We start from the raw sequence: 27,542 nt of genomic DNA, 5'->3' as shown, positions 1-27,542 counted from the left end.
CTTTAGAAGTACAATAGGAAAATTAAAAGTCAGCGGGAGGAATTAATAGAGAGATAAAGGGGGCGAGAGAGTCGCATGTTAGATGTTTGATCAACCGTTCTTCACTTCATCAATACAATTCTTTTTCTTGCAGGTCTTTCTTTAGCCGTTTTGATATATTAAAAGAAAGTTAACTGCTCTCGTCGATACCATCTTCTTTTCTAATTAATCAAAAAAAGAATCCCTTTTCTTGTTGTTGAGAGTTCATATATTAGCTTAGGTGTTGGTGGAAGAGTGCTTGTAACCTACTCCGACTTCTTCACTGCCTTTATTTCTCTCTCTCTCTCCTTCTTTTTGCTCTGTGTTTTTTTTTTTTGGGAGGAAATGGAAGAGAAGTACTGTAAGTTATGTTGGAAGAGGTTCGTGAATGGAAGGGCTTTGGGAGGCCACATGAGGTCTCACATGCTTCATCATCCTCTCCCGAGTCAAGTGGATCCCCACCCCGAGTCAGCTTCGTCTTTGATGGCGGATCCAGGATTTGCTCTTCAGGACAGAGAGAGTGAAACCGAATCGTCCAAGAAGCCGACCCGTAAACGATCCAGGCTTACCCGCCGGAGATCCATCTACGTCTCATTACGTCACCAAGAACCCGAAGAAGAAGGGAATAGTGAAACAGCAGAAGAGATTAAGACGATGAAGGTCGGGCCTAGAACGAGTCAACAACTCCTCAGTGAGTCGTGTACCGAGCAGGAACCGAAGAGCTCGGTGTCGGACGCTGCGAGGACAGCTGAAGAAGACTTGGCCTTTAGTCTGGTGTTGCTGTCGAGAGACAAGTGGGGGAAAGAGAAGGAAGAGGAAAGTGACGATAGGATCAGATGGGAGAAGAAGAGGAAGTGGTTCGAGTGCGAGACTTGCGAGAAAGTGTTTAAGTCGTATCAGGCGTTAGGTGGACACAGAGCAAGCCATAAGAAGAAAAGAGCTCTTGAAGGCTCTTCTTATTCTTCTTCTTCTTCCTCTGTGATTCTTCTTGTATCAGATGAGAAGAAGAAGAAGAAGAAGAAGAGGAGTAGTGGCCATGAATGTCCAATATGTTTGAAGGTCTGCTCATCTGGCCAAGCTCTTGGAGGTCACAAAAGATCTCACGCCACCGGATCAGAGAATAATAGTCTGGTAAAAAGGGGAATTATTAACTTGATAGATCTCAATCTCCCGGCTCCATCGGAGGACGAAGACTTGGTCTCTTGAGTTTTGAACGCTTGATGAGATTGGTCAAATAATCCATATATATTACTTTTTTGGTTATGGAATAAAAGAACATTCTATGAAACGTCTAGATCAGCGTACTTAGTGTATATATATGACTTGGCTCCGAAACTAAGTAAAAATCAGCCAAATCAGGTGACAACATCATTGCAGCTTCATCCTTGCTTACTTTTAGTAGGTACTAGTGTGGGTAGGAAAATGGTAAAGAGCATGGAAGTGTGTGATGAGTGGTTTGTTGCTCAAATGAAATGCCCCAAAATTTATATACTATTAGTCTCATTTTTTTTTAGAACCAAGAGGTAATTTTGATTTTTGATCCCTAAACCGGTTCGAAGCCCCGGTACAACAGCGACCGTGGTTTTGACATTTGAGACGATTTTTCTTTGCTTTCTTGCCGAGAAAACATCATTTGAAAGAATCTCGAGTGGTGGAGACAGATATCTCGATTGTAGAAGAAGAAGACAGAGGCGGTAGGAAGGAATTATGAATCCGATATCATCCAGGTGGTTCACCTCGACTTCTCTTTTCGCAATCCCTCACAGAACGGCAGTTGTCTCCGCCATGGGCTTCTCTTCTTCGCAAGAGGAAGAAGAAAAGCTGAGATTGGTTCTCAAGTACCATAACCAGACGAAGCACTCCTTGACCGGTTATGCCAGAGGCCCTCGAGGTCTCGACTGGGCCAATCAGCCCAATCCCTTTCGCCGATACCTCTCTGCGCCTCTTCTTCCTCTCCAACACCAGTCTCAGGACGGAGACTCTCCTCTCTATCCTTCTCTCTTCGATTCGCTTCCCCACCCTAAGCCCATCTCTCTCTCCACCATCTCTCACCTTTTCTACCATTCCCTCGCTCTCTCCGCCTGGAAAACTACCGGATTCTCCACGTGGCCACTCCGCGTCAACCCCAGCAGCGGAAACTTGCACCCCACCGAGGCTTACCTCATTTCTCCGCCCATCGATTCACTCTCCGACTCCGCTTTCGTCGCCCACTATGCTCCCAAAGAGCACTCTTTGGAGGTTAGGGCTCACATCCCTTGTTCCTTTTTCCCCGACGATTCCTTTCTCATCGGCCTTTCTTCTATTTTCTGGCGTGAAGCCTGGAAGTACGGAGAACGAGCTTTCAGGTACTGTAACCACGACGTTGGTCACGCCATTGCCGCTCTCTCCATCGCTGCCGCTGATCTCGGCTGGGACTTGAAGCTTCTCGACGGCTTCGGAGCTGACCATCTCCAGAGGCTTATGGGTCTCCCCGAATTTCACACACCCGAGGATAAAGAGGGTAAAGGTAAGTCCCCAGAGGTTGAATACGAGCACCCTGACTGCTTGCTGCTTGTTTTCCCCAACGCCGCCACTAGAACTAGAGCCATCGACATTGACTACGACGGTGTTAGCTCTGCTATTAGAGCAGAGTTCCCCAGTCTGGATTGGAAAGGAAAGCCCAATGTTCTGAGTAAAGAGCATCTGTGTTGGGATATCATCTACAGGACAGCCGAGGCTGTGAAGAAGCCTCCATTGACCTCCAACTCGTCGTCTTCAATTGATGCTGCTTCCTCCTCGAGAAGCAGTGCTGTGTTTGCCCAGAGTTCATATAACAAGTTAACGGCGAGGCAAGTTGTGAGGATGAGAAGAAGTGCTGTTGATATGGACGGTGTTACTTTTATAGACAAGTCTGCGTTTTACCAGATGTTGATCCACTGTCGAGAGCACCTTGCACTGCCCTTTCGTGCTCTTGCTTGGGATACTGCTGAGGTCCATCTCGCGCTGTTTGTGCACAGAGTTTCGGGTTTGCCCAAGGGTTTGTATTTCCTAGTCAGAAACGAGGATCATCTCAGTGATCTCAAGACTGCTATGAGGCCTGCTTTTGAGTGGAGGAGACCAGATGGATGCCCGGATTATCTTCCTCTCTACAAGCTCGCCGAGGGTGATTGCCAGAAGCTCGCAAAAGAACTATCATGTCATCAGGTGCGGATTTGGACAAAACTTTGCCACATATCATCTATCTATCTATCTATCTATCTATCTGAATCATGGTAGTTGCTGCAGGACATTGCAGGGGATGGATGCTTCAGCCTAGGCATGGTGGCTCGGTTTGAACCAGTGCTGCGGGAGAAGGGTTCATGGATGTACCCTCGACTGTTCTGGGAGACTGGTGTTGTTGGGCAAGTTTTGTATCTGGAAGCACATGCAATGGGGATCTCTGCAACCGGGATCGGGTGTTATTTCGATGATCCAGTGCACGAGCTCCTCGGGATTAAAGACACGAGCTTTCAGAGTCTCTACCATTTCACTGTGGGAGGTCCGGTTTTGGACAAGCGGATCATGACCCTGCCTGCTTATCCTGGTCCCACCACCGATGCCTAAGATCTTAAATTGAATCGGTAAGCAGCCCTTCGCATGCATTTTGTGGTGTAATAAATCAGCTCACCTGTATGTAGTTGATGGTAAATATCCAAATCTCGGATCCGCTGACAAGAGTATAAAAGGGTCTCTGTGTTGTGTTGTATTGAAACACAGATTTACGAGAAAAGGTAAGACTTTTTTCATTATGTCGACAAAGATACTAACTACATATATATAGCTACTTATGACACAAACTACACAGAGAATATGATCCACCAAATGATTGACAGTAAAGATTGATAAAAGTAGAGAAAAGAAGCAAAAGGCAATTATAGGGTTGGGGTCAAGGAGAAGCAAGAACAATAACAAGTCAATGTATGCTGGTTGACTAATATCCGCTCTTCTCTCAATTGCAACAAAACTAACTTTTTTCTTTTTTTTTGCTGTTCTCTCAGTTGCAACAAAACTCACTTCTTTTGTTGTTGTCAACAAGTTCACCAGTATTGTGGTTTGAAGGGTTGATCAGGAGCCCCTGTTATGTCTTTCTCCGACAGCAGTTTCAGCTTCTGCAAAAACATTAAACAGAGTTGGAAGAATATTCTTTTAGATTCTCTATAAATGAGTCTTTGAGTTTCCATGGAGTTTTATCTTTATCATCAACAGTTAAAGGGGATACGGTTTTTTTTTGTGTGTGTGTTACCGTGATGTACTGTGGGGGATCGTCGAAACTCGTGGAGCCTAGTACCACTTCTCTCCTCAAGGTGCTTGTCAACTTGTGGCAAACTCGGAGCTGTCAAAAATAAACAGCAAAAAAAGGTTATACATATGCTAAAGATTTGATAAAATAACATAACATTGATCAGTCTCTCAGCTAGCTCAGCTTGGTTTTGTATTACCTCGGATCTAGTTGCGCCACCAATAATGAATACGAAGATGCGTTTCCCCAGCTTCTTCAAGTCGGTAGAAGCACTTTTCAACACTGAGTCGCTGGAATAGGCATCTTCAGAAGAAGAAGGACGAGCCCAAGTTGCAGTTCTTCTCGATCTCATAGAATGAGGGGTGGCTTTCCGCTCTGGAACCGCTGTAGGAGCACAAGTCTTCCGCACTGATCCTGCTCGTGGTTCACTGATCTCCTCCTTGTGACTTGACTGGTTCATACACAGATAATCGCTTTTAGATAGATCGCCTTTCACGAGTTTCTCAAGTAGCTCCTGCAACAACGACAAAGAGGTGAGAATATATGTAACTGATGTAATATAAGAGATCATGGGGGTGTTCTGTGTTCATCGATCTACCTCGATCATTGGATAAAACCGGAATAGTTGCCATGTTTCTTCTTCACCAGACCGATCTTTCCTGTTTGCTTGTTTTGTCTATGCCAAGAGGAGTGTTCATCAAGATTCTCATTCTGTCACTACTAAAGTATATAAAAAACTGTTTCCTAATTTGAAATACCTTTCCGGCGTCAAATTTGAGGGAGAAACTACCGGATTTGGTCTTGTTTTCAGGAGATCCAGCAATCAATTGCATGTTGCTTATAACCTTCATATCCACGGGTGATAATCTAGCAAGCTGGCATAGTAAAATATTTATATATATATATATATATATATATATATGGTTTTATTAGCAAGTCTCCCATATATGCATGAGAATTTACAAGGGCCGGGCACCAAAAGCTACCTGCATTAGCTTTACGCCCTTGTCACCTTCGAACTTCTCTGGGTACACTGTTGCATATATCATCAATAGTCGTAATTTGTTTTCCGGGTTTGTGTCCTGCAGATATTTGTTTTCCATGTCAAATCATTGCAGCCCTCATAATCTAGCTTGTTTCAGATTATTATGCATCTCTCACACCTGATTTGTCCTCAGAAAATTGATAACGTCCTTGGCACCTGCGTCTCCAAAAACAAGATCTTGCTCCAGCTGCCCTAGATCCCTAAGTCCCGTGTCTCTGATTATTCTGTTAATTTTTCCAGCTAGCTGAATTTGATTTTATAAAACAAACAAAAATAAAACCGCTTACAACCACATCTACTACATACGTACGTACTGAAAAGGCTCTGTTTTGAGATACAGTAATTTAATGGTAAAACAAACCTCTACATGAGTGGATAGTTTGTCCACTTGCTCTCCATATTGTGGCAATGCCTGAACTATTTTCTGCAGATCACGTGTAGACAACTCGCTACCATCTCTGCGTCACATTAGGCTAAAGTTAACTACTATACATATTAAGCAAGCCAAGTCGGTGTGGAATCATGCAGCCAGATCACGGAACACAAGAAAAAATTCTTAGCACTGACTTTGATCTCATTTGTGCGGCTTTGTTCTTTGAGGCAAAGTTGGTCATTTTCTCATGCAAACGCTCGCTAGCCTAATTATAAAGCCAAAAAAAAGAAAAGAAAAGAAGAAGCATGGTATCAAGATGGTGAGCAGTTCAGGCAAAAAAAGATAGATGTTCACATATAATTGTGTTACATACATCTGCTATATGCGTGTGTCGAAGCTCGAGCCACACTGGATCATGATCTTCAAGCACTATCTCCTTTTTCTCCGGAGGCCCCCCAGTTTTACTGGGAACCTAGTAGGGATATATACAGTAGTAGGACAATTTAGGAAGAAAAATAATATAAGGTAATGAGACGACAAGGAGTAGAATGAAAGATAGAGTTACCTCAATAACATGTTTATTGCCTTCCATATCAAGCAAATCATGGCACATAGCATCATAGGTCCATTCATGGATGATAGGAGCGATCTACGGTTACATTTCACAATATAAGTTGAAACCTTATTAAGCTTATTTTTAAGGGGTATTTTGTATTATATGAGCCATAAAATAAACCTGATCCACCGATCTATCCACTATGAGCAGCTCACATGTTTCGGTCTGGGGGAAGTTAGGAATGGCTTTATATTTTGAGATAGTGTCCCAAACCGCAGCAGCTAGCTTTGAGGGAACCAAGTCCCGTGGTGCCGTGGACTTTGCGGCTCGATACCGAACAAAGGGCAGCTCCTAAGAAGACATATAATCTAATATAATAAAGAAGAGAGACGAGAGAGAGAGAGAGAGAAATATGGGCAGAGCTTGAGTTGCAGAAGAAGAAGAAGATACGATACAGTATTTAGTTACTTACCTTCAATGAAGCAAAGACGGTAGCAATTCTAGTTGCCATCATATTCAAACAAATATTAAAGTGGCGTGAATTCTCAGCATCTTCAGCATAGAGCATTTCCAAAGCTTGCTCATGATCAGTGAGAAATCCCTGAGTGAAAAGGTAAGATCATGAACACCTTTTTTGAAACAAGTAGTTGTTGTTTATGTGCTCCAAGAATAATATATATGTATATAGTACACCAACCTGATTATCTATGGGGAAGTACTCCATGTTCATCTGCAGGAAAAGGTAGGGTAGAAAGATTTATGATCACCATAAAAAAATTTGAACCAAAGACCGCTATATAAAGAGCACCGAAAGCATTTACATAAAAACCTCTCTTAATGCTCCAATGCGTGGCAATACACTTGAATCACTTTTGATGTGATTCACTAATTCTTTGGGGATAGTTGAGCTGAAAAATATATATGCCCTGGAAAAAGAAAAACAGAATGATTGAATGGAAGAAGAAAGAAAAAATAAAAAATCACTTTTGATCGATGAAAAACGAACGATCTTACTTCCTGTACAAGGGTTCCCTCCCAGACATGTCTGATAGAAACATAACAATGCTGCCACATAATACAAACAACAAAGGAGGACACATGCATGATGATTGAGTCCTTTGTATTTTCAGAAAGAAAATAAAAGATCATAAAGAAAGGAGGGAAGGGTATACTTCTCTTTGGTTGGTTGGATAAAGTAGATAGCGTCCATGCCAGGCATTGGTTCCCTTCTCTTAAAAAGTTCTTCTACCACTGAGAGAGAGAGAGAGAGAGAGGCCCCAAAGAAACAGAACCATTGGGAATTTGAATCATATATAAAAAGACAAGAAAAGAAAAGGGTTTGTTTTCTTACAGGAGATGCCTTGATCTGTGATATCTGCCATTTTGCAAGACTGAGACATGACTTTTACGGTAACTCTATCCATGATAAGTATCTAAACAGATATATTCTTATTTTAAGAGTAGGATACATTATAAGAAGAAGCCTGAAGAATATATATATATATGCATTTATAAATAAGACCTTCCAAGCTTTTGAATCCCCCGTTTTCGTAGATCCAAGCATCTCATGTAGCAATCCTGAAACGATAAGAAAAAACTCTTCATTAGCCTCACTCACCAAAAGAAGAAAAACAAGAAAAGAAGATCAAAATAGAGAGAGAGAGAGAGGTTACGATCGCGGCTGATCTGACGGAAAAACTTATAGTCTCCGCCGTCGCGGGCATGAGAGGAGGAAGACTCAGAATCGGAAAAAGACATTGGTAGAGATAGAGGAGATAAGGATGCGAGGCAGTATTAGATGATGATGATGAAGGAGAAGAAGAAGAAGAGAGGCGAGTGATTTCATTTGATAGAGGAAGAGAGGGAAAGAGAGAAAGGAGGAATTGTTTTGTATGGCTCAGCTTACAATTAGATGATAGGGAATGAGCAACCCCGCACCCTATTATTAGCTGTTCGTATTTATGTTACTCTCTCTCTCTCTCTTACCTCTTAAATTAAAGTAAGCCTAGAGGAAACCAACATTTATAAATATTTACCGATCGAGTATAATACTGTATGTTTGTTTATATAAGGGAGAGAGCTTTGATGATTTTCTTCTTTTACAGAATTGTGTTTTCAATTGTTGATTAGTAGTAGTATATATGTTTTCATCCAAGTTCGTTTGGATTATGGATCTTATACTGATCTCTCGCTCTTCTTTGCTCCTTGAGTTAAGCTGTTTTCTGCTCTCGTTTTAGCTGAAAACACTAACCGACAAATATTAATGTCTCATATATTTGTACCCACTGGATAGTCATGGGCTTTATCATCACTCACTATCAATGGGCATAATAAGCCCATAAACGAGAAAACTGTGTTCTCTACTTCTTCTTCTTCTTCCCTTAAAAATCAAAAAGGAAAATCGCAGTCGCCTTTGAACTTGGAAGAGAAAAAGAAAACAAAATTCACGACATTGCGTGCAAAATCCTTTTAAGAGAAAAACGATGAAATTGGGGGTTTAGGGTTGTTCGTCATCCTCAGAAAATGGGATGCCTTGCAAAGGCGTATTGTCACCGGATGCACCACAACATCCCGTTTCACCATTACAGACCTTCAAACATTCAGAACCCTGTATCTCTGTTCGCCATCACATCTCCATGGATTTCAGGCACAGACCCATTCCCTCAGAAGTCTAATCATAAAAATGCCCAATTGGGCGGCCACTTCATCATCCCCACCGTCGCAGCCGCTGCCTCCGCCTGGCTCTTCCTGCGTCTCCACCAAAACCCTCCGATCATCACCGCTCCTCCCATAGATTTGCAGCAGCTCGAATTGGAGGAAGAAGGTGCAGTCAAAGAGCTCCCTTTGCAGCACAAGCCGGGTAATGTAAAATCCCTTCACTTTTACAAAACCAAGGCAGGCACGGTCTTGAAACTCATAGACGTGTACGACTCGGATGACTACGAATCGTTGAAAGCCCGGATCCGTTTGTCGGCCGGGTGGCTGGAAAGGGCGAGGAGGGAGTTGGAGGAGGTGGTGGAGAGAGACCCGGGTCGGGTCATGGAGTATTCGCAGGTGGTTGATGAGCTCATGGATATTCTGAGGGATATGGAGGTTTATATTGATAAATGCCACAAGGACAGGGTAAAAGGTTACCTGAGATCCTGCAACCGCTTGCTTGCTCGTGTCAGGAGAATGGAAGCTCAGATTCTTATTGTCCTCAAAGAGTTTCACGACCAGGATGAACATTGAACAACTAGCTATGGAGAGGAAAGGAGCTCAATGTGTTTTTTTGTTTTTTTTTTTTGTTCAGGCATGTTGATTAGGTCCGTAGGATTTGGTAAATATAGGTCAACTCTCAAGTTTTGTGTGTCTGTAAGAAACAACTAGTTACAACCTGCTGAATTGGATGTTTCTGAACTTTGCTGATATGCATTTGCTCACCGTGAACTTATGATATGGATTCCGACCTGATTCAGTCTCGAGTTTTGAACTCTTATGTATTTAAACGAGCCTGTGTTCTTGCCAAAAGATTTGTTGGTTCAGAGAAATAGTGATCTCTATGAAACCACTTTATTTCCGGCTTCATCAGTCCAAGTATCTTGCGTGCAATGGCTCTTGCTGTCGGATATTAGAAAGCACTTGAGGAGAAATATATAGGATCATCAGTGACCACTCTACTAAAGAACATCATGTATACGGGTGAAATCACATGTCCTTGGATTTCATCCACAGACCCATAGTCAAGGCTAAAGCTACTGCAGAACCGAGACCTGCGTCGTTAAATTAAAAACTAATATAATAAAAATTTTAATTTCTTTTCAGTAAGATCATCTTTATTTATGCTGTTCTCATATATAGCAAAACTTTCTTTGTCATCAACCAACACTGACAATCAGGACTCTATATTCATGTTGAGGAGACCACCTGAATCACAAACCAAGAAATTTCAGAAGCCCGCACATCACGCTTTGACCATTAACAGGTCATAATAATGTCTAAGGATAGGAACTAGATTACTAGATTTCAGGAATCCGTGTACTATTTATACAAAAGAAAAAAAAAATCAGTTACCAAAGAAAATAACGAACAAGAGAGTTTCTTATTAAAAAAAATAATGAAGAACCTCTCTTGTTTAATTCTTGTCTTATTTTTGTTTGTCTCAAGTTCTCTCGCGGCCACACCGTCGAATCCGCCTATTTACCAAAGCTTTCTCCAATGTTTTAGTAACCAAACAGGTACAACTCCAGACAAGCTATGCGACGTCGTTTTGCCGCAAAGCAGTGCCAGCTTCGCCCCAACGCTACGTGCATACATCCGAAACGCGCGATTCAACACTTCCACGTCTCCGAAACCGTTGATCGTGATCGCGGCGCGTTCCGAGTCGCACGTCCAAGCCACCGTCCTCTGCACCAAATCTCTCAACTTCCAGCTCAAGACTCGCAGCGGCGGCCATGACTACGACGGTGTTTCGTACATATCTAACCGCCCTTTCTTCGTTCTCGACATGTCCAACCTCCGTAACATCACCGTTGATATGTCCGACGATGGCGGGTCCGCCTGGGTGGGAGCCGGCGCTACTCTCGGCGAGGTATATTACAATATTTGGCAGAAAAGCAAAACTCACGGCACTCACGGCTTTCCCGCCGGAGTTTGTCCCACCGTCGGCGTCGGAGGTCACATCAGCGGCGGAGGATACGGCAACATGATCAGAAAATACGGACTTTCCGTTGACTACGTAACGGACGCCAAAATCGTAGACGTGAAGGGACGGATCCTCGATCGGAAATCGATGGGAGAGGATTTGTTTTGGGCGATCGGAGGCGGAGGCGGTTCGAGCTTCGGCGTGATCTTATCGTTCAAGATAAAACTGGTGCCGGTTCCTCCGAGGGTGACTGTTTTCAGGGTGGAGAAAACGCTAGAAGAAAATGCACTTGACATGGTCCACAAATGGCAGTTTGTAGCTCCCAAGACCAGCCCGGATCTGTTCATGAGGCTAATGATGCAGCCCGTGACGCGTAACGGAACCCAGACGGTTCGAGCGTCGGTGGTGGCTCTGTTCTTGGGGAAACAGAGCGATCTGTTGTCTCTGGTGAGCAAAGAATTCCCGGAGCTTGGTCTCAAGACGGAGAACTGCACGGAGATGACGTGGATACAGTCGGTGATGTGGTGGGCCAACAGCGATAACGCGACGGCGATAAAACCGGAGATCCTGCTGGATCGGGACCCGGATTCGGCGTCTTTCTTGAAAAGGAAATCGGATTACGTGGAGACGGAGATCAGCAAACAAGGGTTAGAGTTCCTGTTTAAGAAGTTGATGGAGGCTGGGAAGCTGGGGCTCGTCTTCAATCCATACGGAGGGAGAATGAGCCAAGTGGCCACGACCAAGACGCCCTTCCCTCACAGGAACAGGCTTTTCAAGGTCCAGCATTCCATAAACTGGAAAGATGCGGGCACAGAGGCCGATAGCAGTTTCATGGCAAAGACGAGAAGCTTCTACAGCTACATGGCTCCATTCGTCACCAAGAACCCAAGACACACCTACCTCAACTACAGGGATCTTGATATTGGGATCAACACTCATGGCCCAAACAGTTACAGAGAAGCCGAGGTTTACGGCAGGAAATACTTCGGAGAGAATTTTGATCGGTTGGTCAAAGTCAAAACAGCCGTGGATCCAGAAAACTTCTTCAGGGATGAACAGAGCATACCAACGATGCCATCCACGATGTAGTCAGTTTGGAACACAGCAAGAGCAAGGGCAACACATGTATTTTTGTTCTCTCTCATACATGTTAATTACGACCAACCTTGTGTCTGTGAGGCAATTTGTAAGAAATACACATGCATATTTTAAGAACCCAGCTGGATCTAGCCCTCAGTAATGTTTTTTGACAATCTGTATACATCAAAAGTCCCAACATATATATTAGGTACAAAAAACCGACAAAATGATGCTGCTGTAATTTGGTGGACGGTCAAAACAGTACGCAGTGCAGGCTCCCTTCATAGAAACAGCAGAGCGTGTATTTTCTAGTTCTAAGCCGGTCAGAGGGTTTGAGACACGCTACCTGAAAACTCCCTGAGAACTAATTCAACTTCTTCAACAACACCAAGCTCCTTAAACCACCGAGCCAGCACAGCAGAAGCTTCTTTCCCCACCATTATAGAGTCTTTCTCAAGCTCAACTAAGAACCCTAATGCTTCATTTAGCTTTTCTTCCTTTTCATATGCAGCCAACACAAGAGCCACACACTTATCAGTAGCTTTGATCCCCGCTTTTCTCATATTCTCAAACGCCAAACGCGCATTCTGGCTCTGGCCTGAGACACTGTATGCGTTTATGAGCAGTCCACATAGCTTTACATCAGGAGTAATCCCTGCGATTTGAACTGCATCGAAAACCCGCTTGGCTCCTTCCGCGTCTCCACCCATAGAGTAGGCTCTCAACAATGCCTTGTAAACCTCTCTTCCCGCACAGATTTCTAGGCAGTCCATTTCTCTTAGTAAAGCCTCTCCTTTCTCGGGCTTGCCAGCTCTAATGTAGGCCATAATCATTGAACCATAAGATCGATAGTCTAGTGCTTCCCCAAGCAATTTGATGTCGTTGAAAGTTTCTTCAGCCAATTGGTGATACCCTGCCTTGCTGTACAACTGAACCATTGCAGTTAGGGTCACTTGATCAACGAGAAACCCTCGATTTTTCATAGCAAGAAGAGTTTTTTCAGCGTCTTCCACTTGGTTTAGCTTCCCATAGTAATGGATGATCTTGGTATAATCACGGGCGTTCGCTTCAAAGGAATCCTCGAGCAGCGAAAATTCAGCCACCTATGGAGATGCACAAAAAAAAAAAAAAAAAAAATTTACAAACTTAACCAAGAAAGTGACAATAGGTAAAATCTACCATGATCAATGTTGAATTTCCAAACGTGTTTTGGATTGAAATCAGATCCGTGCTAGATCAAAACCAACAGGGCACAAGCACAATCGACCATAGAATAAGGAAAGAAGGAAGAACCTTGATATAAAATGGAGACTCAAGATTCTTCAACTCTTTAAGAAGAGAAAGCCAGTCAGCTCTAATAGGTTTCATCCTCCTAACCCAAGCAGCTAACAAATCGCAAACACTACCCTTTTCTCTGGAGAAGCAAATAATCTGCCTCATAAGCGCTTGACAACGTTTTGACATCTTAATAGGAATCCTTGTGATTGCCTCGTCTTGTTCTTCTGTCAGATTCAGACCAACATCAACCCAAATAAACCTAGGGCTTTGTTCTGTATCTTTATCTGCTCCTTCCATGTCTACAACCTCGCCAATCATCATACCAGCACCACATTTGCAACCAAAACGCCTATTTTGAGGAGATTCTACAAACAATGGGTTTCCTCTAAACATGCGACGGTACAGCTTATGGCTTCCAATAACAAATGGACATTTCAAGCCGAAGCTCAACACTGCGCTGCAGCTATAAATTCCCATCATAGACGTCGAAGAACTAGAAAAACGACGGTATTACTTTCACATGAACCGAATCTTAGAATTGCGAACAACTGTACAATTCATGTACCTCAGAACTGAAAGGCTTCTGCCTAAGGATCATAGAAATACAGAATGGGGCTTTTCTGGAAATGTTAGTAAGAGAGGGTCGGTTCAAAGAAAACTGGCGACTGAGAGATGAACGAAGAAGCTAAAGTTCATGGACAGACTTGGTGGATAGATTAGACCTGTGGAGAATACTAGAAGAGAATCGTAGCTTTTTGTTTTGTTTTGTTGCTCTGCTCTCTCTACTTCTGGCGGATCGACACCACAAATGGCTGCTTCACTGTGGGTCTTTATTGGGCTCATTTATGGAGGGTTATTATGTGCACCAGTTGGACTTATGGCCCGTTTTAGATCCAATATAATATTATATTAGCACTGACAAAGGGACAAGGTTTTTTTTATTTATTTATTTAAGAAATGGTAAGTTTATTGTTCATGTCCTTGTAATGTGTCAATCTCCTTCCTATACTTTTTTTTTAATTTTAGTTTTTTTTTTGTTGGTAAAATAAATCTCCTATACAGTTACGACCAAATCTAACAATTAATACTATTAAATTTGTTTTGTTTCATAGTTTTATTATAATTAGGAGACTATCAAACACCTATTTTGAGAGTTAATGAATTTCATATTTTTTTCCTTCGTTGTACATAGCTCTATGGTAACAAAAATCACTAGTCTTACATTATTTTTGATTTACTAAGATTCTGTTTTAACGGATATCTTTTGGAAAATGATGGTTTTACTACTTTCGATACACTTACACAAGTCAAGTTTTTTTTTTTTGTGTTTTTTTTGGTATATCACATAGGATAGCACTAGATGTTCTAAGTTGATGGCATAATAAAGAGGCAAAGGATAAATAGGAAGTGGCCGGGAAGCATGACCGGGAGTCCACCGGGACGGTCAACAGATGCAGATTTCCTCATCTGCGAAAGTACCTGATATGCCCTCGATCTCACAGGCAGTAGAGAGGGAACACGCCAAGGATATTTAGGTAATTTTCAGGTTACAATAGAAAAACTAGGAGAGGACGGCGATCCGAATCTGCCCGGTTCTCTCATTCATCGGATATTTTATTACTTCACTGGAGCTCACTTTGATTTCTTCATTCTCCTTCTCCCCTTTCTGGTTTCCTCTTCGTACTACATGTAACTCACTGAGTCGACGAGACGACTCGGTAGCCCTGGTGAGATTGCTTTGGTTGGATCGCAGAGGACGATAAGTTGTTATCTCTCTCTCTCTCTCTCTCTCTCTCTCTCTGGCTACGTATACACTTAATCATAGATCTGAATTGGTGAGAAGAGCTCCCCCACGAATCTGGAATGGCTTCTACGGAAGTCGATTCCCGCTTAGGTCGAGTTGTGATCCCTGCTTTGGACAAGGTCATTAAGAACGCCTCATGGCGAAAACACTCCAAGCTCGCTCACGAGTGCAAATCCGTCATCGAACGCCTCAGATCGCCCGATAATTCTTCTCCTCTCGCTGACTCTGAATCTGGATCCTCCATTCCTGGTCCGCTTCACGACGGAGGAGCCGCTGAATACTCTCTCGCCGAGTCCGAGATCATCCTCAGCCCTTTGATTAACGCCTCCGGCACCGGCGCTCTCAAGATTGTCGATCCTGCCGTTGATTGCATCCAGAAGCTTATTGCACACGGCTATCTTCGCGGCGAGGCGGATCCCACCGGCGGTCCCGAGGCGCTACTCCTTTCCAAGCTCATTGAAACCATCTGCAAATGCCACGAGTTGGATGATGAAGGACTCGAGCTTCTCGTGCTCAAGACGCTCTTAACTGCTGTCACTTCGATTTCCCTCAGGATCCATGGAGATTCTTTGCTACAGATCGTTAGGACTTGTTATGGTATCTACTTAGGCAGCAGAAACGCGGTTAATCAGGCGACGGCTAAAGCCTCGCTGGTGCAGATGTCTGTTATAGTCTTCAGAAGGATGGAGGCTGATTCATCCACAGTCCCCATTCAGCCCATCGTCGTGGCCGAGCTTATGGAGCCGACGGACAAATCTGAATCAGACCCCTCAACCACGCAGTCCGTTCAAGGTTTCATTACCAAAATCATGCAGGATATTGACGGAGTGTTCAATTCAGCTAACGCCAAGGGCACATTCGGAGGCCACGACGGGGCCTTCGAGACTTCATTACCCGGGACTGCGAATCCAACAGATTTGTTGGATTCTACAGACAAGGATATGTTGGATGCCAAGTACTGGGAGATCAGTATGTATAAGTCGGCCCTCGAGGGAAGAAAAGGAGAGCTGGCCGATGGAGAAGTGGAGAAAGACGATGATTCGGAGGTTCAGATTGGGAATAAGCTGAGAAGAGACGCCTTCTTGGTATTCAGGGCACTTTGCAAGCTGTCCATGAAGACGCCTCCCAAGGAAGATCCAGAGTTGATGAGAGGGAAGATTGTGGCTCTCGAGTTATTGAAGATTCTGCTGGAGAATGCCGGTGCTGTCTTTAGAACCAGCGACAGGTTTGTTTTTGTTTATCTTCTTCCATTATTATTAGGTAGTTGTTATAGTTTCTCTAGTTTCAGATTATTATTTTTCCCTAAGCCTTTTAAAATTGGAGACTGCTAATTTATCTCCATGTTAGTTGGTTTCTTTTTGGGGTTGGGGGGGGGGGGTAGTGTTATTCAGTCATCGGTGTTTTTTTCCCTAATATGTTGGCATCAATTCATGATGAAACAGGTTCTTAGGCGCCATCAAACAGTATTTGTGTCTCTCCTTGCTGAAAAATAGTGCTTCAAATCTTATGATCATTTTCCAGCTTTCCTGCTCGATTTTACTTAGTTTGGTTTCGAGATTTCGTGCTGGGCTGAAGGCGGAGATTGGGGTCTTCTTCCCTATGATTGTTCTAAGAGTGTTAGAGAATGTTTCTCAACCTGATTTTCAACAGAAGATGATAGTGCTTCGGTTCCTGGACAAGCTCTGCGTTGATTCACAGATTTTGGTAGATATCTTCATCAACTATGATTGCGATGTCAACTCATCTAATATTTTTGAGAGGTATGCATTGATGTGTTGCTGTTACCTTATTCTATGTTATTAGGTTAGAAAACCTCATTTGTAATGACCCTGAATCTGTATTTTGTTTGTGGTATAAGAGATGAGGTCAATAACTAAGGTGCCATTCATTTCCGTGTTGTGATCTGTACCTTGTCTTTAGGATGGTCAATGGTCTCCTTAAAACTGCTCAAGGAGTGCCTCCGGGTACAGTTACTACCTTGTTGCCACCTCAGGAAGCAGCCATGAAACTTGAAGCCATGAAGTGCTTAGTTGCTGTTTTAAGGTCCATGGGAGATTGGGTGAATAAGCAGTTGCGTCTTCCAGATCCGTATTCAGCAAAAATGCTAGAAATTGATGATAGAAATCTTGAAGAAGGGAGCCATCCTGCGGAAAACGGTAAGGGGGAGGGGGGCCATGGAGGCTTTGAAAGATCAGAGTCTCAGTCTGAATTGTCCAGTGGGACTTCTGATGCCTTAGCAATAGAGCAGCGCCGAGCTTACAAGCTTGAACTTCAGGTAAAAAGTTACCTATAATTTTTTTCGGTGTTCATTTTCTTTCGTCACAGTCTTTCAGCTAAAGACTGATTTGGTTATATTGATGGCAGGAAGGTATTTCTATATTCAACCAGAAGCCTAAGAAAGGCATTGAATTTCTAATCAAGGCAAAGAAGGTGGGGGACTCTCCAGAGGAAATAGCTGCTTTTCTGAAAGATGCATCTGGGTTGAACAAGACTTTGGTAGGGGATTATCTGGGGGAAAGAGAAGACCTATCCCTTAAAGTGATGCATGCATATGTGGATTCTTTCGAGTTTCAAGGCATGGAATTTGATGAGGCTATTCGAGCCTTCCTCCGGGGCTTTAGGCTGCCAGGAGAAGCACAAAAAATTGATCGCATCATGGAAAAGTTTGCGGAGCGGTACTGTAAATGTAATCCAAAGGCTTTTTCTAGCGCTGATACGGCATATGTCCTCGCTTACTCTGTTATTTTACTCAACACTGATGCACATAACCCTATGGTGAAGAGCAAGGTACATGTTTTTAGCTGTTTCGTTTAGAACCTTACTGATATCACTATTTCGAAGATCCTAGTCCAATCTAGTTTGAAGCTTGTGGTAAAAATGCTCAAACAAGGTAACTCATTTCTTAAGTTTCAATTACAACATTGCAGATGACAGCTGATGGTTTTATTAGAAATAATCGTGGTATAGATGATGGGAAAGACTTGCCTGAGGAATATCTACGTGCATTATATGAAAGGATATCTAGAAATGAGATAAAGATGAAGGACGATGGTTTGGGTCCACAACAGAAGCAGCCGACAAACTCAAGTAGATTACTTGGGCTGGATACAATCTTAAATATTGTTGTTCCTAGGCGTGGTGAAGATTTGTACATGGAGACCAGTGATGATCTTATCAGGCATATGCAAGAGAGGTTTAAAGAAAAAGCTCGCAAATCTGAGTAAGAAGCTTACTTTATCGTGCTTTTTAATTTGCATGCTCAGTGGTCTGTTTCATGCAAGTTGATTCTTCTTCCATTCTGTTCTCTATTGGGCACCATTCATCTTATCTTTTGATAGTCACTATGTGGGAGTTGGTAGTTGGTCATGTCAACATTGCTCTTATTGTTACGTAGATTTTCGATTTAGCTATGATGTTTACACTTGGACTTACCCGAAAGTGTATCTCGGGATTTTGATTCTTGTTTTCCACTGTAGGTCAGTTTATTATGCAGCCTCGGACGTAGTTATACTCAGATTTATGGTTGAGGTGTGTTGGGCTCCTATGTTGGCTGCTTTCAGTGTTCCACTTGACCAGAGTGATGATGCAGTGATTACAACATTATGTCTGGAGGGTTTCCACCATGCTATCCACGTCACTTCTGTAATGTCCTTAAAGACGCATAGGGATGCCTTTGTGACGTCACTAGCAAAATTTACTTCTCTCCACTCTCCTGCTGATATCAAGCAGAAAAACATTGAAGCCATAAAGGTTGATATTCTTTTTCTCAAGTTCTTTTCTTTTCTTAAGGGGACAAAACGAGTTGGTGGAAATCTCATTTAGTTTTAAGTTTTATTTTATGCTGAAACTCATATTTTGTGTTTATACGTCTTGGTAAAAACATTTCTCGTTTCTTTTTCTTTTTACGCATTTCTACTTTCTGGGAAATATTGATTGGCTAAAAGCTGTTTCCTTCGGCTTTGTGTTTGTTGAATTGAGTTGGGTACTTTGAATGATAAGAAGTGACTTCTATGGATCAACTGTTTTTGTTTGTTCACTGATAGGCAATAGTCAAACTGGCGGAGGAAGAGGGTAACTATCTACAAGATGCTTGGGAGCATATATTGACATGTGTTTCTCGGTTTGAACATCTTCATCTCTTGGGGGAAGGAGCGCCTCCTGATGCCACTTTCTTTGCATTTCCTCAAACCGAGTCAGGAAACTCACCACTGGCTAAGTCGAATTCAGTACCAGCAGTTAAAGAAAGAGCACCTGGAAAAATCCAGTATGCTGCGTCTGCTGTGATAAGGGGTTCTTACGATGGTTCCGGTGTTGCTAGCAAGGCTTCTAATACGGTGACATCTGAGCAGATGAACAACCTGATATCTAATCTGAACTTGCTAGAACAGGTTGGCGACATGAGTCGGATATTTACACGTAGTCAGAGATTGAACAGTGAAGCCATAATTGACTTTGTTAAAGCCCTCTGCAAAGTTTCCATGGATGAACTACGATCTCCATCTGATCCACGAGTCTTCAGCCTTACAAAGATTGTGGAAATAGCGTAAGGACCAATCTTTCCTTCAATGTATCTGTTGTGTCGTGCTCAAACTATCTCTGATTTATACTCTGTTGGATGCAATGTCAGGCACTATAACATGAACCGGATAAGACTTGTCTGGTCGAGCATCTGGCATGTGCTCTCCGATTTCTTTGTGACTATTGGCTGTTCTGACAACCTCTCCATTGCAATATTTGCTATGGACTCCCTGCGCCAGCTGTCTATGAAGTTCTTAGAGCGGGAAGAGTTGGCAAATTATAACTTCCAAAATGAATTTATGAAACCATTTGTTGTCGTCATGCGCAAAAGTGGTGCTGTTGAGATCAGGGAATTGATTATACGATGCGTCTCACAGATGGTTCTATCCCGTGTTAACAATGTCAAGTCGGGATGGAAGAGCATGTTCATGGTATTTGATCTATCACAAACTCCCAACTCTTACATTGCTGTCTCTCTCAGTTTTTGATGACTTACTGAAATCTCTTTGCTCTTGCAGATTTTTACGACGGCAGCACACGACGCTCATAAAAATATTGTGTTCCTGTCTTTTGAAATGGTTGAAAAGATTATCCGAGACTACTTCCCACACATCACAGAGACCGAGACAACCACCTTCACAGACTGTGTGAATTGCCTTGTTGCGTTCACCAATAGTAAGTTTGAGAAAGATATCAGTCTCCAAGCCATTGCTTTCCTTCATATTGCGCGAGAAAACTTGCCGAGGGCTATGTCGGTTCATCAATGAGGAGGAACTCTCCATCTTCTCCACAAGGAGGAAAAGGCGGAAAACAAGATAGTGGAAATTTTTTAGAAAGCGATGAGCATTTATATTCTTGGTTTCCCTTGTTAGCTGGTAAGCCGGTTTTTGCAGCACTTATCTTTGCATTTGTACTTCTCTAATCAATTTTTTATTTTTTATTTTTTATTTTTTTTTTTAACATCCTAATTTCCGGGTTTTTTTTTTTTTTTTTGCCTTGCAGGTTTATCTGAACTTAGTTTCGACCCAAGAGCAGAAATTAGGAAGGTTGCATTAAAAGTCCTGTTTGATACTCTGCGGAACCATGGGGACCATTTCAGTCTGTCGTTATGGGAACGGGTTTTCGAGTCTGTTTTATTTCGGATATTTGACTATGTGCGTCACGACGTTGACCCGTCTGGTGAAGACGCAACTGATGAGAGAAGTTACAATGGGGAAGTCGACCAAGAGTCTTGGCTCTATGAGACATGCTCGTTGGCTCTACAGCTAGTTGTAGACCTCTTTGTGAATTTCTACAAGACAGTTAACCCTCTCCTTAAGAAGGTGCTGATGCTATTCGTAAGCTTGATAAAACGCCCTCACCAAAGTCTTGCTGGTGCGGGCATTGCTGCGCTTGTACGTCTGATGAGAGACGTCGGTCATCAATTCTCAGACGAACAATGGCTTGAGGTTGTGTCATGTATTAAAGAAGCAGCAGATGCTACATCCCCTGACTTCTCATACGTTACCAGTGAAGATTTGACGGAGGATGTAAGCAATGAGGATGAAACAAGTGATAATTCCAGAGACACACTGAGAAGAAGAAACAGGCAGCTTCATGCTGCCGTAGCAGATGCCAAATCCAAAGCTTCGATTCAGATTTTGTTGGTTCAGGTCAGTCTTTGGTGATGAAGCATATATATATATATATATACACACGTATAATCAAATCTTGATTTGTGTATGTCTTGTGCACTTGCTCTTTGCTTGCAGGCGGTAACAGATATCTACAACATGTACCGTACGTCTCTCACAGCCAATCACATATTGATGCTCTTTGACGCTATGCATGGCATCGCATCCAAGGCTCACAAAATCAACGCAGATCCAGTCTTGCGTTCCAGGCTCCAGGAGATGGGGTCGTCGCCGGAATCCCAAGAAGCTCCTCTCCTCCGCCTGGAGAACGAATCTTTCCAAACATGTATGACCTTGTTAGACAACCTCATCTCAGACCAGCCTTTGGGTTACGAGGAGTCCGAAATAGAGGCCCATCTCATAAGCCTCTGCAGAGAGGTGTTGGAGTTCTACATAGACATTTCATGTGCAAAAGAGCAGTCGTCTAGATGGGCGGTTCCCTCGGGGTCGGGAAAAAGGAAGGAGCTAACCGCGCGGGCTCCGCTAGTGGTGGCTGCGATTCAGACACTGGGAAACATGGGAGAGTCACTTTTCAAGAAGAACTTAGCGGACTTGTTTCCTCTGATAGCTACGTTGATAAGCTGTGAACATGGGTCCGGAGGAGAGGTACAAGTAGCTCTTAGTGATATGCTTCAGACATCAATGGGGCCTCTTCTCCTTCGCTCTTGCTGCTAATATTTTTCTCTGTAAGATTTGTATACTCATATCATCTCTTGTTCATTTTCTATCATCACCCTCCTCCTCGATTTTCTTCATAATGCTCTGATTGGTTCTCTTTCTTTGAGTTTTTTTTTTTTAATCACAAATCACATTTGCTGCTCCTCTTTTTTTGGTTTTGTTTTCTTTCATTGTTTGGTAGCCATATGGGAAGAGAGATTAGCGTTGACGGATTGTGGTCGGATATGTTTTTTTTCTTTGCTTAACAGTATATGTAAATTGTAATATTAACAGCCTATGTTTATGACACATTGCAAAATAAGTCCTAGCAAACTTTATTTTTATTTTGAGGTTTTGAATAAAATGAATCACGCAGAGATGATTTTTACAACGAAAAGGGAATGAAAGCAACGGCAGAACTAAAAGAGAAAGGAAAGAAAAGTTAGTAGAATGATGAAAAAAAAAAAGGATGAATCTTGTTGATAAGTAAATTATATGATACACGCATTACATATATCTCAAAGTCAAAAGTGGATGCCGAGGCGGCGAATCTCAGAACGGAAGACGGGACTGGAAGAGAGAGTGCGATGAGCCAAACTCCGAATGTCTTCTCTTGAGCATTCCTTTGATATCCTCACAAGTTCCCATAGCGCTCCTCCGCTTATCATCTCCTTGGCATTCACCTCTGCAACAATTAAAATTCATCACTTTTGTTACGCACCAGAGGTTTTTGGTGTCAACAAACGACAAAGCCCAAGCCCAAGATGGCACTAAAACTAACCATGTTGGGCCAAATGGCATAAAGCGAGCTCGATGTGGCGCCTGATTGGTGCAGCTTCATCGTTAGCGTGTTGCACAATCCACGGAAGCGCTCCGTCTTCTATTAGCAATGATCTTCCATTCTTCACACCTTCATACACTCTTCACATTAGCTCCTAAACACTGGATGACTTTGAAAGAATTCTTGAAAGAGCAAATATTTTTCTATTTTTTACCTTGAGTTGTTGCTCGGGATTCACATTTTGCAAAGTTCGCAATCCCCCGAGCCACCTGTGCAAGCACATCTGGATGTCCGCATCTAACCATTCCTAACAACGCTTTTATTCCCCCATCCGACCATAGTCTTGCTTGAAGTTTGTCTGCCAAACAAACATGGTTTCAGAAATTGGTCGGTTTCTTGTCTATTAGAGAAAAAACCATGTTGGATGTTATTTTTACCGTTGCCACATAGATTAGCAATAGCTCCAGCAACCATGCGTAAGGTCTGTGGATCCTCTGCATCTGCTGCTGTTAAAGATAGCAAGCTGATTCCACCTTGGTCCACAATCAGTTGTTGACTCACTTCTGCTACCCCAAAAAACAAAAACACACACAAAAAAAAAGCAAAAACTCATGACCAAGAGACCACTAATTACTGTCTGTCTACCCACTGATTCGTAATCAGGAACACTGAAAGTTTACCGTTCATTGCGAGATTAGCAATTGCACCAGCAGCAACTCTTCGGACGGTTTCATCTTCGTAACTTCTGAGAAGCATCAGCAACGATGTAAGACCTCCAGCTTCAACAATCTTCTCCTGATTTGCCTCTGCTTATCAAACCCCACGAAAATAGGTAAAGTATCAGAACTTAGAGCCTCCAAAATTGAACCTCGGAAAATGATGCAACTATGTCTGGGAGTGAGCAAAAGTTACCTTCAGCTGCTAGATTGGCCACAACTTTCACAGCATGAATTCGGATGTTTGCATCATCTGACTCAAGCAATTGCAAGATCTTTTGTAGACCCACTGTTTCAAAGAGGATGGAAAGCTATAATAACACCGCAAAGACAGTTTGTACACGCTCTGGTTCAAACAGGATAAATTTCCATTACCTTGTTCACATAGTGTAGCAAATGGTGCCTTCTGTCCGTTCGCTGATTCTCTTGCTTGGGAATGACGTGATGGTAATGAGTCTGTGGCAGAGTATGAATTCCCCGGGGCACCTCTGTCCAAGCATCTTCTCATCTGGAAGAATTAGACTCAAAAATTAGATAACAAATTCATGAGACTCAAAGGTTGGACGAAAACTATTACCAACATACAGTTATTATCAGGTACAAGAAACGAGTAAATAGATGATATCTGAAAAAGTGTTTCATATTCACGAGATCAACGGAGTTCTAACAGCGCTTGTACTATTCCCCAAGTGTTGCAAAGTCTATTCAATGAAGACAAATGATGGAGACATTTGCTTTACAGCAATTAAAGGAGAGACCTATACACATTCCGAATTAGTAAAATTTGTACCTGGTCAGCTTCGAAAGTAAGCTGCACAAGTTGACTTCGTAATATGGTGACCTCTTCTTCAAGTTTCTTTTTCTGTAGAGCCTCATCCTCCAGCAGTTTTTGTAGTCTTGATATTCCAGCATCTTCGCCTTCCTAAAACGCCAGAGAGATTGGTTAAATAGTATCCAAGATGTCGAATCATTGAGCGGAGGGAGAGATAGAGAGAGAGAGAGAGCAAAAGAGAAGTTGAAGACAGTGTACCCCTGATCTTGTCTTCAGTGATGACTGGCTTTTTAGTTTGTTAACTTCCTCTTCAGCGGCCTTCCTTAACTTTATTTCATTCTCAAGTGATTCTTTTAGCTTAGCGAGTTCACTAGCTGTAACAACCCCATTGACCTGCAAGGAGATATTTACTAGTTAAAGATGCTCACTCCCATCAACTGAAAAGCATATAAGAGTTATGTGGGAAAATACCTCTCCATTGCGTTTACCATTCTCGTAGTTCCGCTGGTTCGATATCAGTTTTTCTTCAAGCTTCTTAACTGACTCCATATATTCCATTTGACACTTTAGTTTTTCCTTCTGTAAATAGAATATTAAATTTTTGTTACCGGATTTCGAAACCAAACACGTATATGCCAAGAAGTGTCTAAATGGATTTTGCATCAACTAACCTCTAAGGCCTCTGCAAAGTTCTTTTCAACTTCTGATATTCTATTTTGTGCTTGTAGATTTATTCTCTCCACATCATCATCAAATGCTTTCAGCTGCCTTTCATTTTCAGCAATCACCTTATCCAGTTGGACCTCAAGTTTCTTGGATAAACTCTTGTAATCGAATTCTTCTTTTATCTTCAACATATTCTCTACCTTCATTGCCTGCCCAAGAATTCAAAGACTTATGGATTTGAGATGTCTCAATAGACTTATAAATTACGGGTTGGGTAAGGTATGTGAAAACCCACCCTTTGGCCAAATAATATAGTACTTGTTGTCTCTCCTCTATGACGCGGAGAGGGACCAATTGTCACAATTAGGGATGTTCTTGCTGTGCCTGAAACGCAAACAACATATATACGTGAATGATTATACAGAAAAGTCAGTTAATTAGGAAATCCGAATTCAAGACACCATGACTTAGCATATGAACAAGAATGTAAACAGATAACTAACCACCAAATGAGTCTCTCAACAAGCGAGTAAGCTTAGAATCACGTAGTGGAACATGGGGGCTGTTTTCGGCTATTGCATTTATGCATTTCCCTAAAGCACTAAGTGAGAGATTAATGGATTTAGCTTCCTCCAGCATGTGCCCTTCGCTGCCTGCAGTGCGAGAGGGCGAAAATGAGCAATCCCATAGGGTGAAGGGAAAACGAAGAAACAAGTAAAACTGTTTTGTACAAGAGCTTTGATAAGCTAGCTCATTTGATGAATGATGATTAGAACTTTATACCAGACTTGTGAACACGTTCAGAGCCAGCAAGATCTACTAGAACAAGCTTGCTTCTTCTGACTAGTGGTTTTGATGGTCTGACAAAGTGAGATGAGCTCTCCGTTTCATTTGAGACTAAATCCTCGTTTTCCACCACCGACCTCTTGACATGCACCTGAACTATTGATAATGCATCATCAACTCAAAATAACAATAGAGATGAACGAAAAGGTTCAATATAACGCCTAGGAAGTATCAGAGAAGGCTAAAATGAGGTCTCGATTACCATGAGAATTGCATGACTTCGAGAAGACTCAGTATTCAATTTTGTGTTGGCTGCAACTCTATGTGTTTCCCCAAGTTGAAGAAGCTCGAGGAAATTTTGTTGGTTTCTGATCTCTACATGGGTTGCCCCTGGCAAGGAGACATCTCCAGTTTTGGGGTCTTCGACAATTGCAATATTGTCATTAGTTGGGTCGAGGAGATCTTGGATGGTCTCCATATAAAGCTGGACAAAAGAATCAAAATAGAATAAATAAAGGAATGCAAAGTGGTTACAATCAATAGTTGAGAAATGAAAGATACCTGTAAATATGAGACAGAGACAGAATCAGTCTCTAGAGAAGTGCCTCCAATGATATCTTCCATTGATCGAACCATGATACCACGAGCAGCAGTATCTTCATCTCCTAATCTTCCGAGGGTAAAAGTCTTTCCGGTACCCGTCTGACCATAAGCCATCACAGTTCCATTGTAACCTTCAAGAACACTCTACAAGCATAAAGTAGCCCACTGTGAAGATGAATAAATTACATTCTCAAGGAGCATCCAAGAAGAGTAGTGAAACGAGAAACAAAAAATGTCAGAAGAGACACGCATAGAGACCTCTACAACCGGCTTGGCAACCACTTGGTAGACTCGCTTCTGAGAAGCAGCTTCGGTGAGAACCTCATCAAACTCATAAGTCTCCGTATCCCAATTGTTTTTCCTGAGTTTCAACCTTTTGAGCTGACACAAAAAAAAAAAAAAAAAAAAAAAAAACAGGAATTAAAATCGACCTGAGATTGATTTTAAACCCTCACTGAGTAAACAATAGGAATTGGGGACAACCTCAGGCTGCAACTCAACGCAATCAGCAAAATCAGCATCTGCCACCGACTCATCTGCATTTCGAGGTCGTAATCTAACAGCCACTCGAACTCTCCCAGGCACTGCTAAAGAAAACCACAATTAATTCTACATCTAATCGGGAAAACGAAGCAATCATCTCCTAAAAATAAACAAAAAAGCAATCAAACGGAAGCAAAGTTGGTTTCACTAACAAAAATGAGAGCTCAATAGTGGGAGTAAGAAAATCGATTTCAAAACCGCATCTGAGAAAGTTATAAATCAGTGATAATAACGGACCTCCATTGTCTCCGGCGGAAGCTCCTCCCAGAGAAGCAGAAGAGTTGCGACGGGGAGCAGGCGCGGACGAAGGAATCCTGGATTTGAAAGAAGACGATCTGAGATTGGAGGAATTAGCTCCAGAGATCGGTCTCATGGATCCTCTAACCGCACCATTTCTCGAAGTCGCCATAGCCATATACAAGTCTTCTCTACCTCCAGAGTTGTCGAGACGGCGGTTTATGCAATCACAAGAAATAAAAATTCAAAAGAAGAAGAGAAATAGGAAATGAGACAACACGAGACGAGGGCTTTTTGTTTTTCTTTCTCCATTTCAATTTTTGGGGCTTTTCTCTCTTTTTTTACCATTTTTATTTTTTTTAAAAACAAAAACAGTAGTATGAAATTGGAATGGAGGAGGAGGATGGCGGGTCCCACACTCGTTCGTATTTTGAATGAAGACAGAGACAGTCGTTGGGTTAAATGGGTCCCACTGTGTCCCAATAAAAATGAGTGAGTGTATACCTGTTTAATTGCGCCGAACGGTTCGGCTTAGTGATCTGCCCAAAAGACTG

The 27,542-nt window shown here is 42.4% G+C and overlaps 8 protein-coding genes across 9 annotated transcripts; 5 read left to right on the top strand and 3 right to left on the bottom strand.

The window, feature by feature from the left end:
• The first annotated feature begins 161 nt into the window (after positions 1-161).
• On the top strand, positions 162-1,242 carry LOC18994730 (zinc finger protein ZAT1). Its single transcript, XM_006418417.2, has one exon. It carries the CDS (start codon positions 364-366, stop codon positions 1,222-1,224), a length of 861 nt encoding a protein of 286 aa, XP_006418480.1. The 5' UTR covers positions 162-363; the 3' UTR covers positions 1,225-1,242.
• Positions 1,243-1,643: 401 nt separating this feature from the next.
• LOC18994729 lies at positions 1,644-3,782 on the top strand. The gene is made up of 2 exons (XM_006418416.2): positions 1,644-3,201; positions 3,283-3,782. Exons 1-2 carry the CDS (start codon positions 1,726-1,728, stop codon positions 3,598-3,600), a joined length of 1,794 nt encoding a protein of 597 aa, XP_006418479.1. The 5' UTR covers positions 1,644-1,725; the 3' UTR covers positions 3,601-3,782.
• A 129-nt stretch (positions 3,783-3,911) lies between these two features.
• Positions 3,912-8,178, bottom strand: LOC18994728 (protein transport Sec1a). Of its 2 annotated transcripts, XM_006418415.2 has the most exons (20): positions 7,924-8,178; positions 7,773-7,828; positions 7,602-7,683; positions 7,423-7,501; positions 7,265-7,315; positions 7,080-7,176; positions 6,948-6,980; positions 6,723-6,851; positions 6,431-6,601; positions 6,260-6,343; positions 6,068-6,166; positions 5,889-5,959; positions 5,683-5,779; positions 5,440-5,565; positions 5,263-5,358; positions 5,035-5,151; positions 4,875-4,952; positions 4,476-4,790; positions 4,280-4,369; positions 3,912-4,145 (listed from the first exon to the last, which is right to left on the bottom strand). In XM_006418415.2, exons 1-20 carry the CDS (start codon positions 8,006-8,008, stop codon positions 4,074-4,076), a joined length of 2,028 nt encoding a protein of 675 aa, XP_006418478.1. In that variant the 5' UTR covers positions 8,009-8,178; the 3' UTR covers positions 3,912-4,073. The 2 variants fall into 2 exon arrangements, with proteins under 2 accessions (XP_006418478.1, XP_024008181.1); XM_024152413.1 differs by lacking the exons at positions 7,602-7,683; positions 7,773-7,828; positions 7,924-8,178 and having other exon boundaries at positions 7,072-7,176; positions 7,423-7,468.
• A 480-nt stretch (positions 8,179-8,658) lies between these two features.
• On the top strand, positions 8,659-9,679 carry LOC18994727. Its single transcript, XM_006418414.2, has one exon. The coding sequence runs from the start codon at positions 8,774-8,776 to the stop codon at positions 9,479-9,481; it is 708 nt and encodes a 235-aa protein (XP_006418477.1). The 5' UTR covers positions 8,659-8,773; the 3' UTR covers positions 9,482-9,679.
• Positions 9,680-10,190: 511 nt separating this feature from the next.
• Positions 10,191-11,995, top strand: LOC18994726 (berberine bridge enzyme-like 1). The gene has a single exon (XM_006418413.2). The coding sequence runs from the start codon at positions 10,347-10,349 to the stop codon at positions 11,961-11,963; it is 1,617 nt and encodes a 538-aa protein (XP_006418476.1). The 5' UTR covers positions 10,191-10,346; the 3' UTR covers positions 11,964-11,995.
• A 168-nt stretch (positions 11,996-12,163) lies between these two features.
• LOC18994725 (pentatricopeptide repeat-containing protein At1g01970) lies at positions 12,164-13,982 on the bottom strand. The gene is made up of 2 exons (XM_006418412.2): positions 13,248-13,982; positions 12,164-13,057 (listed from the first exon to the last, which is right to left on the bottom strand). The coding sequence occupies exons 1-2, from the start codon at positions 13,710-13,712 to the stop codon at positions 12,278-12,280; spliced, it is 1,245 nt and encodes a 414-aa protein (XP_006418475.1). The 5' UTR covers positions 13,713-13,982; the 3' UTR covers positions 12,164-12,277.
• A 1,113-nt stretch (positions 13,983-15,095) lies between these two features.
• On the top strand, positions 15,096-22,351 carry LOC18994724 (brefeldin A-inhibited guanine nucleotide-exchange protein 3). Its single transcript, XM_006418411.2, is given in 12 exon segments — positions 15,096-16,261; positions 16,479-16,796; positions 16,957-17,311; positions 17,401-17,823; positions 17,964-18,256; positions 18,513-18,786; positions 19,080-19,579; positions 19,664-19,985; positions 20,073-20,271; positions 20,274-20,429; positions 20,557-21,206; positions 21,306-22,351. Coding segments are annotated over 12 exon segments (5,253 nt in total). The 3' UTR covers positions 21,903-22,351.
• Positions 22,343-27,297, bottom strand: LOC18994723 (kinesin-like protein KIN-UB). Its single transcript, XM_006418410.2, has 19 exons — positions 26,989-27,297; positions 26,692-26,792; positions 26,467-26,589; positions 26,167-26,352; positions 25,868-26,089; positions 25,603-25,756; positions 25,323-25,472; positions 25,115-25,203; positions 24,825-25,028; positions 24,625-24,732; positions 24,412-24,546; positions 24,172-24,303; positions 23,757-23,889; positions 23,578-23,670; positions 23,346-23,471; positions 23,103-23,228; positions 22,880-23,023; positions 22,666-22,794; positions 22,343-22,569 (listed from the first exon to the last, which is right to left on the bottom strand). The coding sequence occupies exons 1-19, from the start codon at positions 27,164-27,166 to the stop codon at positions 22,409-22,411; spliced, it is 2,694 nt and encodes an 897-aa protein (XP_006418473.1). The 5' UTR covers positions 27,167-27,297; the 3' UTR covers positions 22,343-22,408.
• Positions 27,298-27,542: the final 245 nt, after the last annotated feature.

This window comes from Eutrema salsugineum, unplaced genomic scaffold (assembly GCF_000478725.1).
Source record: "Eutrema salsugineum unplaced genomic scaffold, Eutsalg1_0 scaffold_5, whole genome shotgun sequence".
Taxonomy (NCBI): domain Eukaryota; kingdom Viridiplantae; phylum Streptophyta; class Magnoliopsida; order Brassicales; family Brassicaceae; genus Eutrema; species Eutrema salsugineum.
Note: the sequence above shows the minus strand (reverse complement) of the source record. Positions and strands in the feature narration are given on the sequence as shown.